Source organism: Notothenia rossii (assembly GCF_949606895.1).
Source record: "Notothenia rossii genome assembly, chromosome: 3".
Classification (NCBI taxonomy): domain Eukaryota; kingdom Metazoa; phylum Chordata; class Actinopteri; order Perciformes; family Nototheniidae; genus Notothenia; species Notothenia rossii.
This window is the reverse complement of record NC_136901.1, coordinates 19830816-19844312: the sequence shown is the minus strand read 5'-3', so window position 1 is coordinate 19844312 and position 13497 is coordinate 19830816. Positions and strand designations below refer to the sequence as shown.

General features: G+C 40.0%; 2 protein-coding genes across 3 annotated transcripts in view; one reads left to right on the top strand and one right to left on the bottom strand.

Annotated features, from left to right (window-relative positions):
* The window catches only part of LOC307032238 (PC-esterase domain-containing protein 1A-like), a 45665-nt gene that overhangs the window by 10518 nt on the left and 21650 nt on the right, over positions 1–13497 (bottom strand). For both annotated transcript variants that reach the window (XM_079670085.1, XM_079670086.1), the window contains exons 5-6: positions 3839–3989; positions 1212–1464 (exon numbers count right to left, since the gene is read on the bottom strand). In XM_079670085.1, coding sequence (XP_079526211.1) covers positions 1212–1464; positions 3839–3989 — 404 coding nt within the window. The remainder of the gene's footprint in view (positions 1–1211; positions 1465–3838; positions 3990–13497) is intronic.
* LOC307034512 (uncharacterized protein) lies at positions 7865–11617 on the top strand (the record flags this gene model as incomplete). Its single annotated transcript, XM_079673337.1, has 2 exons — positions 7865–8430; positions 11462–11617. Exons 1-2 carry the CDS (start codon positions 8245–8247, stop codon positions 11615–11617), a joined length of 342 nt encoding a protein of 113 aa, XP_079529463.1. The 5' UTR covers positions 7865–8244.

Genomic DNA, 13497 nt, shown 5'->3' with positions numbered 1-13497 from the left:
AATAAAAGTGTTGAGTTTTGTTGTTGGTGTAAAAGCATTTAATACAGTATTCAGGTCCATCGACAGGAAAAGCTCCCACTGAAATCCAGTCATTTAAATGTACATCAAATCATACTGTATTGTGTGACATGAACTTATTTATAAATGATCAATCAGTTACAGGAAAGGTCTCCCTGTTGTTGACCACCGTTTTATTGATCAGTTATACAGGGGCATAAACAGAGTCATTAAAGAGGTCATGCAGTAGCAGAGGTAAAGCCCTCAGCGGACTGACCAAGCCCCCAGGAAGTGCGCCGGACTGATGAAAATATTCGTTGAATCCAAACGGCGGTACTACAATTTCAGTCTGTGACGTCACCCGGCCCAGAAATACTTTTCCCCATTGACTAACATTGGGAAAGAGACGTCTATAAATCAGCGGGTAATTAAAAAAAAAAAAATTAACTACACAGTATGAACTATTTTATAGCCCTTATTATAATCATTTGGTCCTTAAAGTTGTCAAATGCACTAAAAGCTGAATCTAGATTTATTTTCTGTCTCCATTCATTCTAGTGAGCCGAGAGTGGGAGCTCCAGGGGCGGGGCTTAAGGGGCGCATGCTCTGTCACTGTACATACAGGTTCTTCTGCTCTGACAGCCAGGCATGATGGGTAATCTGTGAAGTTTCGCTCTCTCAAAAGTTGGGCCATTTTGTCCTCATGCGCCAATGAGCAGCTCTCATAGGAAAGAACGAGACCTCGCCTCTGACGCTGTATCCAGTTCTTATTAAACATCCATGGTACACAATTAAATATCGTCCGCCACAAATGGATCTCTTATTATTTTTTTTGTGTTCTAATGGATAGTGAGGTGGGCTGATGATCGGAAGGTGGCGAGTTCAATTCCTGCCTGGAACACCACTACTAGTGTGCCCTTGAGCAAGGCACTTAGCCCTCGGTTACTCCAGGGAGAATGTCCCTGTAATTGGTCATTGTAAATCGCTTTGGAATAAGGCGTTTGCTAAATGCCTAAATTGTAAGTTATATTTTTGGGAGAATAAATCCCACAGATCCTCAACTCCGGTGGGGGGGGGGGGGGGGGGTGCGGTGCAGTGCCCCCCACAAATAGAATCAAATTCTGTGGGAAACACACCCGTGTTCCATCTGAAATCAAAGGCTTAAAACATGTCAGTTCTCAGTATAACTGTCCAGCCGCTGTGTTTGCACTGACCTTGTCCTGGATGAGAGGGGGGGGCGTGCAGGTGTACCCCCCAGGTGTCAGCAGCGTGCCCCAGCAGCAGGCTGCTGATGCGCCGATGGGCCAGGGCGTCCCAGTGAACGCCGTCCGGCATGCGGTGCTGCAGGCTGAAGCGGAAGTGGAAGTGCAGGTCGAGGACGTCCAGGCCGTACGCATCCGCCAGCTGACTGCTGTAGAAGTTGGCCTCGATGATGTCATAACACAGTGACGGAGCCAAGTGACTCACCTGTGGGATATCATTTTAGCAACAGGTGACTTTATGTTCTACACACTGTGTTTGGTAGTAATTCTGCTCACTTTGTGAATATGATCACTTACTGTCCCTGCATATGACATTTAAAGGTGGGATAGGTCATTTTGGAGAAACCAGCTCGAGTGCGTTAGAATTTGAAAATACACAGCCGGAAAAAATCTGCCACTTCCTCAGAGCCCCTCCTCCAACACACACGAACGCACACATGACCAATGAGGGCACGAGATAAGTTTGTGCAAAGATGGAAGGCTGACAGGCAGGTAGGCCATCCAGTTATTTTAGCCGGGCCGGCTAAAATTATTGGTCGTGCTTTTTACAGTACTACGGCTTCCACAGATGAAATTTTTTTATGGATTTTTTGTCAAAGCACTGAAGATATTCATTGCTATCGGGATGTTAAAAGCATTCCATGGAATATAACAAAAAGTGTATCTCGAGCCGGTTTCTCAAACTTACCTACCCCACCTTTAAGAGACAAGATTATTGTAGGAAGATTTGGTTCACAGGTTCATGAATTGGTCTCATGTCTTTTGAGTAAATCTAGTCACTTTAGTCTCAACAAGCAGTGACATAAAGAGAGACCTTATTTTAAAGTGGGGGTGTGCTTCAATCCACGGGTATTCATACAGGTGTATTTTTATCTTCCACATAAAAGAGCCAGAATGTATCCTCTTAAAAAAAACTCCCCCACTCACAACCCACCCATCCACACCTAACCTGGAGGTCCATAATACAAGCTTAAAGCAAGGCAGTAGTCTACAAAAGCAGAATAAAAGATGCACTTTACTCATATAGAGCCTTCCATCCATGTGTCTGTTTATAAAATGGATGTATACATTACATTCAATGGTGTTCATATAAAAATAAATAGCAACAAAAAATCAAATATATGGAAATTAAATAAAAACGATGAAATGTAAGAAAAATATACAAAGACACCAGCATAAGGGGTGGCAGCAAGGTTAGCAGCCAACATGATGTTTAATATGCATTATATTATAAAATATTATATATTCAAGTGCATAAGGTGCCAATTTAAGCGTGAGTAGACATCCAATAATCAAATGGGTGCTCCCAAAATGTTCAGGTGCATAATGAGGACCCCCCCATATCCCTGAGCCACTGCTTTAATAAAGGACTAGTCTCTTGACTTCTGCTGCTGTAGGATAAGGCCAACAGTTTACAGAGGTACATGGCATGCCCCTCATATTTAGTAATGAACAATTAACTACCACTGATCCAAAGATAGCAAGTAAAGGGTTTGGAGCAATAGATTTATCTAAGGCCTTGGATATATAGTCAAATATAAGAGTTTGAAGGGGATCTAGCTTGGAGCAGATCCAGGAGTGATGGGTACTCCAAGTGTTCTCGACTCTTGTCACATAATGGGGAGGTTTTGGGTTATAAAACACAAAGTCTCGACTTTGAATAATGGAGCCTGCGAACTACTTTAAGCATCTTTGGGTTCAAGAAAAGCGCAATAGAAATATAATGTATTATTATTTATTACTTTGAAATGAACTAAGGCATTTCTGGCATTTATAGAACTATGGGGAATAATGTCAAAAATACCCTCCCATATTTCAGCAGAGATTTCAGTTCATAGTTTCTGTTCCCAATCATTTTCCCCTTTTTCAGCAGCAGGGGGAGGGAAGCCCTGGTTGTGGCAAACCTCCAGTCAGGCTTCCACTTAGTAAACAGAAATATCAGCTGTGTGCGCAGCAAAGAGAAGTCTAACCTCTCACATTAATAGTTTAAATTACTTTGAATCATGTCATCTTGTTGTTCCTTCTTCTTCTGTGGTCACAGGTGAAAAGACACCTGATGGAAGAATTACCAGCATCTTGGACGAACTGCAAATATTCACATTAAAGTACTGTATGGGAACATTCAATTGTATTTTCTTTTGCACACATCATAGAAATGCAGTAAAAGCTTGAACTCAATAATGTTGGAAGTCATTGCTTTTCTTAGCATTAGGAGGAACAAAGATTGTGTATTTTGTTTTGTAGTCAGCATAAGAAGGTTTTTATAAAAAGGTTAACATCTGTTTTTCAGTTGCATAAAAATATGAATTCTGTCGAGGCCAGTGTGATATTCACCTCAGAACTCACAGCTGTGAAAATGTATTGTGGTCTCTCAGATTAAGATCAACGGTTTACGCCAATGTGAACATGTGACAGATGGGTGGGAAGGGTTTCTGCTTCATCTCTGCAGCTAGTCTAATTCCACAATACTAATATGAGGCTGCTCATTTCCCTGCCTCCCTGATGGATGTGCTGATAAGTGAAATCAGCTGGCCTAGTGATTGGTTTTGAATGGAAACCTGCAGCGGAGAGATACTCACTTCAGGCACCAAGAATCCACCCTTGATCTTCTTGGCGAGCGGCATGGCCAGAGTCCACAGCATGAGACAGTCACGGCCAACGAGCGCTTTAATCTGGCTGAAGAATTTGTGGAGGTTCTCTTTGTACTGCTCCAGGCACTCCGGGCCATACCTGACATTAAAAAGAAGAATTTGAACAGCAGATAAGTGAAAATAGAACTGCCATGCTTAGATTTTAATTGTTAACTTCTAATTTTCCATCTAGCATATGTAAAATGTATATATTAATAAGTTATAAATTATACTGGTATTCGTGAAAGTGACATATGACCAATAGTGTGCAGTGTGCTACAGACTTTTAAACCATTATTACTGACCATAAAAAGGACTTGCCTTACCAGTCAGGCTGATGGATTTTTGCTACCAAGACATGTACTCAGTGAAACATTTTACAGTGTGAAACTCATAGTTAAGCTTGAAGAAAGTCAGAGGATCACTAAATCATTCATATTATATCCATTCAATACTGAGATATTTTCTGGATTTAAAGATGCAGTAAGTGATAGTGTTGTGGTTCAGTCTCAGCCTCTTTGTTTATTTCCCATTTACAGAGCCAGGGCTGTGTGAGAACAGCAGATTGTCTGAGACATGAGGCAGCCATAAATAAAGTGATACCTTTTTTAAATAAATCCATGATTATCTATTAAAAGTGACTGTCTATTTCAATGTCTTTGCTAAATATGATTATACTGGTAAAGCAAATATGCATAATTTTGGCCAACTCTCTGTGGCACTGAGCAAAGATGCATGTAGTGAGAGATTAGAGAAAAAGATAAGGGAAGCAGTAGGCATAAGTCTTCTCTTAAATCATTTACAAGCAGGTAAATGCTGTGAATGTTGTCATTCAAGGTCTTGCTTTCTTAATGTCATATTAGAATAATTTAATACCATTTTTATAAATTCACCAGTGGTAAAAAATAGATACATTTAGCACCTAATCTGTGTAAAAACGGTATCAGCACAACTATTTCCACAGCAATTTATTAGACATAATAGAGCATACTAAGGCCCAGCATATACTTTAAACTAAAGGTTCTACATAAGTGCACTTTGAACTTTTGAAATGGAATGCTTTTTTAGAGCATTCTACGTAGTATCAGAAGTGGCAGACCAAAACCAGTGTTTCCCCTACCATTGTCTTGGGGGAGGGCGCTGCGCCACCACAACAGAACCCCCCTCCCCGCATAGTTAAAAAAAATATATATATATAGCGCCAAACCGAAATAATCTATCGACTGTCACGTTTCACATTGAACTAGTGCTCTTTTATTAAATAAACTAAACACTTATGTTATTTATCCAATTTATGTGTAACACTTTACAATAAGACTACCTTTATAAAGGGTTTACGAATAGTTTGTAATTCATTTATTAATTAGGTTGTGAACACTTTATAAATCATTAAGCTTTTATAAGACATGAGATAAACAGGGCACCTGTGACTGGTTGCTTGCCAAATAGTGAGCCCACATTTATCTGTACTGCTAAGCCTTATATTGGCTACCTAGCTTACTTCATCTTCTTCATCAGCCAGCATCCTTGGTATCTGGTGTTCACTGAGTTGATTCCCCGCCCTTTCCATCTTGATGTTTCTTGGCATCTCTTATAACTAATTTATTAATGAGTTTCTAACATTTATAACTGCCAAAAGGAGCCTTATTGTAATGTGTGAAACAAATCACCATTTATTAATGAGTTACTACCATTTATAACTGGTAAAAGGGAGTCTTATTGTAAAGTGTTGAACAAATGAACATTTATTAATGAGTTACTACCATTTATAACTGGTAAAAGGGAGTCTTATTGTAAAGTGTTAAACAAATGAACATTTATTAATGAGTTACTACCATTTATAACTGGTAAAAGGGAGTCTTATTGTAAAGTGTTGAACAAATGAACATTTATTAATGAGTTACTACCATTTATAACTGGTAAAAGGGAGTCTTATTGTAAAGTGTTAAACAAATGAACATTTATTAATGAGTTACTACCATTTATAACTGGTAAAAGGGTGTCTTATTGTAAAGTGTTAAACAAATGAACATTTATTAATGAGTTACTACCATTTATAACTGGTAAAAGGGTGTCTTATTGTAAAGTGTTAAAACAAATGAACATTTATTAATGAGTTACTACCATTTATAACTACTGAAAGGGTGCGTTGTTTTTAAGTTTAATACACATGTCCATGTATGAATGAGTTACTAACATTCACGCTGACCTAATACACATTGTTCACATGAAATGTAAAGTAAGATGCAACAGAACCAAGAAAAACATCGTATTCACACATTTTATACAGACTGGAAAGGCTTTGTGAATATCTTTGAACAAGCGTCCAAGCAGTCCATCAGGGTGAGCAGAGCCAAGCCAAGAGGACCATTCGAGAACCTTGAGGTGTTCCTCCAACAAACTCTGTGCGGTTTCCTCTCTGTCGACGGACATGTCCTTTGACGGTCGACCAAGCTCTTTCAATGTGTTGGGTCTGGGGGTTCACAAACCACCTGCTGTGGTTTACGGGGTTACCATTTTCATCTTGTGGTGGCAATGACTGCATCTGAGGTTCTTCTTCAGAAGGTGTTTCGTCTGCAACCACTGAATTAACTTCAGTGTCTTGCGTTTAGTTTCTTTTCCCTCAATCCGGGCCCGCAACTTCTTTCCCAGGGACATCTTGCTGAGGGAGTAAGCTAGACATTACAAGATAGTTCAACAGAATCCAGAGAAACCATACATAACAACTAAAACCATTCAATGTGTACACAGTGAAATTAATTAATGAGTCTTAATACTAAAAGGAAAATGGTTTTTAATAACAAGCAGAACTCGAGTGAAGCTGGCCCTGCATTGTGCATGCCAGAAAAGCACAGCACTTTAAAGTCTGAAAAGTAGCCTAATGAAGTCTGCACATTGATTAACTGATCTAAAGGGGTGTAGTCTGCATTCTAAATTTAAGGAACCTCTATATACCTACATCCTGAATTTAACAGTCCATTAAATAATATCTTAATAATAAACATCCTGAACATTGAACAGTACATGTATTTAGCTGCCTTCATCTGTTGTGCTATTAAAAAGGGGATCAAACAGACATACCAATGAGAAAGAAAATATTGAATACTTACTTCCAGGTGTTTTGATATCTTAAAAAAATGCTTACCTGGTTTTGGCTGTCTTCTGGTGGATTTACAATCGGCAAAGAAAAAACCTAACCAACATCAATGTTGGCGCCAGAGCTAGGGGAAGTAAAACTTCCAACCAGAGACGATCATATAGAAACATCCAATCACATAACTTGTTGAATATGTGTGCTGCAGTCCCATCCAAGCCACGTGGCACCTGTTGGAACACATACGTTTTTTTACTTGCATCATGGATACCCTAGGAGAGAAAGAGTCCACTTCCGCTGGAACGTCTGCGGCCAGTACGGCCAGTACCTGTCCAAAAAGGTACACGAAAAAGAAACTGGGCAGTTTGGATAAACGTAAGCCAAATAAAGCAGATTAGCAAGATGGTAAGTTGCTCACGTTTAACCAGCTAATTAAGCTACTCGGTAGATAGCTACCGTTACCTTGTTAGCTAGCTACGTACATTTATCAGCTTGCTACATACCTAATCAATTATTAGGTTGTAAACTGGCTAAATCGAGGTAATAATAAGGGGTGTCCTGTATATGATTTATTTCAGTGGCTACCCTACTGTAAGTGAGATTACATGTCATGTAGGTAATTAACATTTTGAGCCCAAATACCCCCGGTACAGGGGCCAGACATTAGCACAAAACTGGCGATAGCGATATTTTCTACTTCATGCACAAACGACCTATCATATGAAGGCTGAGATTCCACAGATTCCATTGGTATAAGTCTCATCACTGTACGACCAAAACTCACTGAACTAGCAGCCAGAAAGAGCAACACACAACTTCACTTTTACAGAGGTGTGGTTTTCACTATAAATAATGTGTTTTTTTTAGGCGGAGATTACAATTTAAATTATTTTACCGTGTTCAATCTGTGTTACTCTGACACAGCAACATCTATATTGATTCTGACACTTCTACAGCCAACTCACATGTATCATTGATTTGATAGAAGATTATTCATATACTCCTTTTTAGTTTTGAAGATATACTCATTCATTCTGGGCATGTCATTTTCAAGCCTGAGGCCTGAAAAATAGGCCTAGTGCTTGAGAGGATAATGAAGAGTAGTAGTTCTTCACAGTTGTTTTTTTATCAGCTAAGTTAATTCATTATGTATTTCCGTTGCTAGCTAACTAGTAATGTGTGATTGGCCAGCTACATGACCGCTGGCCAGTTAATTATTTCACACATGAGGCTAACTAACTGGTTGTGCGTCTTGTAAACAATGTCTGTTTTTTTAGGCTCTGCCTCTGATCTAGCCCCTACTGCAACAGTGCTTCTCAACAAGGAGAAACAAGAAGTGAAACTTCTGAAAGAGAGGTTGGAGTGGCAGATTAAGAGAACGGAGGAGCTGGAAAAAGAGAGAGACTTTCTCCGTGCACAGTTGGCATCCTTCATAGATACAAAGCTAGCTTAAAGTCAGCAAAGCACTTTTATGGCATTATCATTGCAATACCATGTACTGAGGGAGATTTACAATATAATAGGTATAGCCAGGGTTCGAGTTATAAACTGAGCTCTATGGGGGTCTTTAAAACTAACGCACGCACACACACAAACACATACACACTCAAACACATTCACACAGCAGCAGCCCTCTACTTGCTACAAACTTAAATATGAAAAGGTTCAACAACGCACACACATCATCTTGGCTCGCACAGCTCACAGGCATAGATTGCGTAATAATGTTTTGCACACCTTGGAGGTGCAGTGCAGGCATATTGTCATTCAAGAGTTATTTTGGAAAACATGTTTTTCTTTTAGCCTATTTACCTCGTTAACGTAAATAATACTCATTACATTGACACATGCATTATTTGTGATTCAAATAATGGTTGTTGGTAATGTATAGCGACGCCCACAGATGTATGATGTCACTGCGTCCATGGGAGCTCAGACCCTGCTTAAGGGAGCTCAGCTCCCATTTGCTCCCACATAACTTGAACCCTGGGTATAGCTATTGTTACTGTGTTAAAGAAGTGTACAAATCACATTGATACTTTATTTATATTTTTAAGGGAAAACAAAGAAAGAAGAACAAATGGACACAGTTGCTGTGAAGGATTCTGAAACCTCGGATTCATCCTCCACATCTTCATCTTCCTCTCCTTTATCCTCATCCTCATCCCCAAGGAAGCGCAAGCACAATTAAAAAAAGAAGCACCTCAAGGGAGCCAAGAAACAAAAGAAGGAGAGCAAGAAACTTCGGCAGCGTGGTAAGCAAGACTAACTAATTGTACAAGGAGAGTCCTATGCACTGGTGTAATAGGACCGATGGCTGTGCACGTGAACACTTTGCCGGTTTTGGGACATGCTCCCAGTGCATGCACCCCATCATAGCTCCTCTCGTGTAACCAATCAGGGAGTGAGCCTGGGGATGCTCGCGCTGGGGGACAGGCAGTGGCCATAGCACTGTGCATGTGTGGACGGTGAAGGAGAGACAGCCTGCTGATTTGATTGTATATCCTGTTTATTGTGTGCGTTCATATACTTGTAAGTATTTGTAAAGTCTGTTATTTATATTCAGAGTTGGGTAATAATATTACTTTTGTCGGTAACGGAATAGTGTAACGCGCTACTTTTATAATTCAGTAATCACACTACAGTTACTAACATTGCCCCGACACGCGTTACTTCGTTACTTTTATAAAATCAGTCATAAGACAGACAAGAGGGGTTTCCGCCGCAGGTTTATATGTACGTAATCTGCGCATCTTGCCCGTCCACATCTCCACGTGCAGTGCTGCATAAACATGGCTGAGTCAGCGATAACTTTCGAGGGGTGGAGCTATGCCCATCATTTTGAGTTCGTCCGAAGAATAGACAGGAATGTGACGGTGAGGTACAAACTGTGTCCAGGCCAGAAGTTGTTATCCACTGCTGTAAACACCACGTCAAACCTCAACAAACACCTGCAAAGAATACATGCTAAGGTGAAGCTAATAGCTAAGGACCCCCAAACCCAGAGTGAGGATGTTGTGAGTGCACCGCCGCCGACTCCGAAGCAGCAACAATTAGAATTTGGAGGACCGGTAACCAAAGCAGAGATGGACAGGCTTGTAGCATCCAATCCAATCCACTTTATTTATATAGCACATATTAAAAACAGAGGGTTTTACCGAAGTACTTCACAGCAGACATAACATTATAATAAAATATAATGTTACAATAATAGATAAAAGGCACCCATAAGAATAGATAAAAAGGCATACATAACAATGCTTCATAGTAGAGGAAATGTTGCCCATTTGCACAGTGGAATCACCATCGTTCAGAGATATACTGTGCAAAATACAGATAGCAGGAGACAGAGGACAGCCATGGTCAGATTGGAAAACATTCAGGAGCTATCTGGATCAGTCTTATGGAAACTGAACTAAAGAGAGCATTTGAAACTTTAGCAGTCTGCGTGATCTGCCTGTAGGGAGGGGCGGGCCGGCCCTGCGAGTAAAGTAACCAGTTACTTTATGTAGAGAGTAACGAAGTAGTGTAATATATTACTTTTTTTAGAAGTAATTTGTAATATATTACTTTTTTTTTTTTAGTAACAACCCCATCTCTGTTTATAATAACAAAACTTGTTGTAATGATCATAGTTAGTTACTACGAGTGATTATTTGTTTATGACGTGATATCTGAACGTGATGGATGTTGATTGATATAACGGGTTGCGATACGAACGTGAGTGTATATAATGATTCCTAATGTTATCGCGGTACAGTTGTAGGCATTGGTAACTGTGTACTGTTTTCATGTTACAGTTGAATATATGCTCTTTTGAGCCTGCTATTAGGACACACACACACACACACACACACACACACACACACACACACACGGCCTCATTTATAACGCCGTGCGTAGGATTCACGTGGGAAGGTTGCTTACGTAGTAGAAATTAAAAAAATAGGTACAGAACTGTTCCGACATTTTCCGATTCACCAAACATTGCGTACCGGTGAGGAAAGTGCGTACAGCACTTCCTACGCCGGTTTCCCTTTATAAATCACAATCGACTCGAAATGCGGTGCAGCTTTTACGGGATTCACGTAACGCCCATATTTGCCTATAAATAGTCAAAGAAACACCCATTCATTCATTCATTTTGACTGACTTTATGAAGAAGACTGCAGGAAATGACGACAGAACAGCTAAAAAAAAGACATCTCACACCGTGTCAGATTTAGGTTATTTTGTGGAGTTCGAGATAAATCATAATGTTTGGATGCAGTTTGAACCAGAGTAGCAGCATGGAGGTCGGGTCGTCACCAAAATAAATAAATAAGTGGTCCGAAAAAGGTTCATGACAAAAAAAATACACATAGCCTTCCTCAGGCAGTGTGTTTGTACCGGGGACATGAGACACTTGATGAGAGGACCGCACGTTTTCCCGTCAAGTTAGTATTTTATAAAAAATTGCAGCTCACAATAATTATCAGGAGCTACTCTCCGAAAGGCCCATTGGGGATACAGTGCTGGCCTTTGAGAAACGGTGTGAGGCTGCGATCCACGGAGATGTACATGTCAAAGAAAAAATTGAAAGTATGAAAGCTGAAGGTGCACTGCTCCCCATTAGGAAAGGCAAACCTGTCTGAGGGCCTACTTTTAAAATTATTTTTGGCTTCTTAGTTATTGAAAAAAAATCCTTAAAAACAGAAGCAAATCGTTTTTATTTGTTTAGTTAAAGTTAGCATATCGTTTTTATTTCTGTTGTCTTGCTGTGTATTTTGTGCATGTGTTATTGTTGGTTGTTGTAAATGTTGTTTTTTCGTGGTGATGTGTTATACATTTTCATTTGTTTCACACTTTACAATAAGACTCCCTTTTAGCAGTTATAAATGGCAGTAACTCATTAATAAATGGTGATTTGTTTCACACTTTACAATAAGGCTCCCTTTTGGCAGTTATAAATGATATAATAACTCATTTATTAATGAGTTATTATAAGAGATGCCAAGAAACATCAAGATGGAAGGGGGGGGAATCAACTCAGTGAACACCAGATACCAAGGATGCTGGCTGATGAAGAAGATGAAGTAAGTTAGGTAGCCAATATAAGGCTTAGTCATCTTGCCAAATAGTGAGCCTGTGTTGATGTGTTAGAACTGGTTTATAAATGGTTCTTAATGATTAATAAAGTGTTTATAACCTAATTAATAACCTATTTATAAGCCATTTATGAATCCTTTATAAAGGGTAGCCTTATAGTAAAGTGGTACCAATTTATGTGCATGTTTCAGGGTGCATTCACACCTAATGGTCCGCTTCTTTGGTGTGCACCAGACGACAGTTTATTACATTGTTTCATTTTTCAGAAGGTTCGGCCTGCGTTCACATGGGCAAAACTCAAACGGACTATAAACTTTAAACACAAGTGCATGGAAACACATAATGAGAGACGTTCTGCAGTAAGGAGGGGGTTTCTCCGACGGCAGGCGGCTCTGACTCTTATGTATAGTTTTTAGTTCGATAGTTGTTTTTACTTTACACATCATTCTGCTTCACTCTTTCACTAAAGAAATGAAGACATCCGCGTTCTTGTGACACGTAAATACTATGCTTCCTATGTTTTGGTGCGGACTGCGTTCACACCAGCGATGAACCGCTCCAGAGTTCACTAGCAAGCGCTCCGAGACCACCTATTTTAGCGGACCAGAGTCCGGTTGTTTAGTTCACTTAAGAGGTCTCAGACTGTGTTCACACCGACCCAAACGAACCGCACCAAGGGGCTAAACGCACCAGGGTTCAATTTTACGGACTATAGAAGGCTGGTGTGAATGCGCCCTCAGTGTCCACTACATTGCTTTGCACATTCACATTCTGTCCTCCGCTCTGTTTACGAAGGGCGGGGCTCCGTTCCCCACACACACACATACGAATGCACACACTCAAAGAGAGAGAGAGAGCGCATCTGGTGCTAGCTCAGACCTAACGGATATTAGAAGCTGTTTCTACAACAAGCTGGAGGGAGAGTCCTCTCCTGTCAGACTGAGAGGCTGATAACTACAGCTCAGGTGATGCAAGGGACTCTGAGTGATTGGATAGTTAACTTTAGTCTAAGTTATCTTGGTGAGTTTCAAATTCTTTGGTCATCTATGTAAACAAATATTTCCAATGCACACCTTTATCTATTTAATATAGTTATACAAACTAAAGTAATAAATCATTCCAATGTGTACTATAGCAGCGGTTAACAAACTGTGGTCTGCGGTACTGCAGGTGGTCCGTGGGAAAAAGCTCAATAAAATCCACTTTTTATTATCAAGGATTTTCGGGGACCACCTCATATGTGACTTGCTCTATCGAAATCAGTCGCATTGACCGGAAGACACATTTTGAGTTGTATAAACTGTTGGAAAGAGGAGATTTCTAGCTTTCTAATGATATCAAGCAGTGGTGTAATGGTCGTTGGACGCGGGGTTTCGCCGTTCCCCCACTTATTTGTAGTCCCCTCTTTTTTGAAGCATTTTTAAAA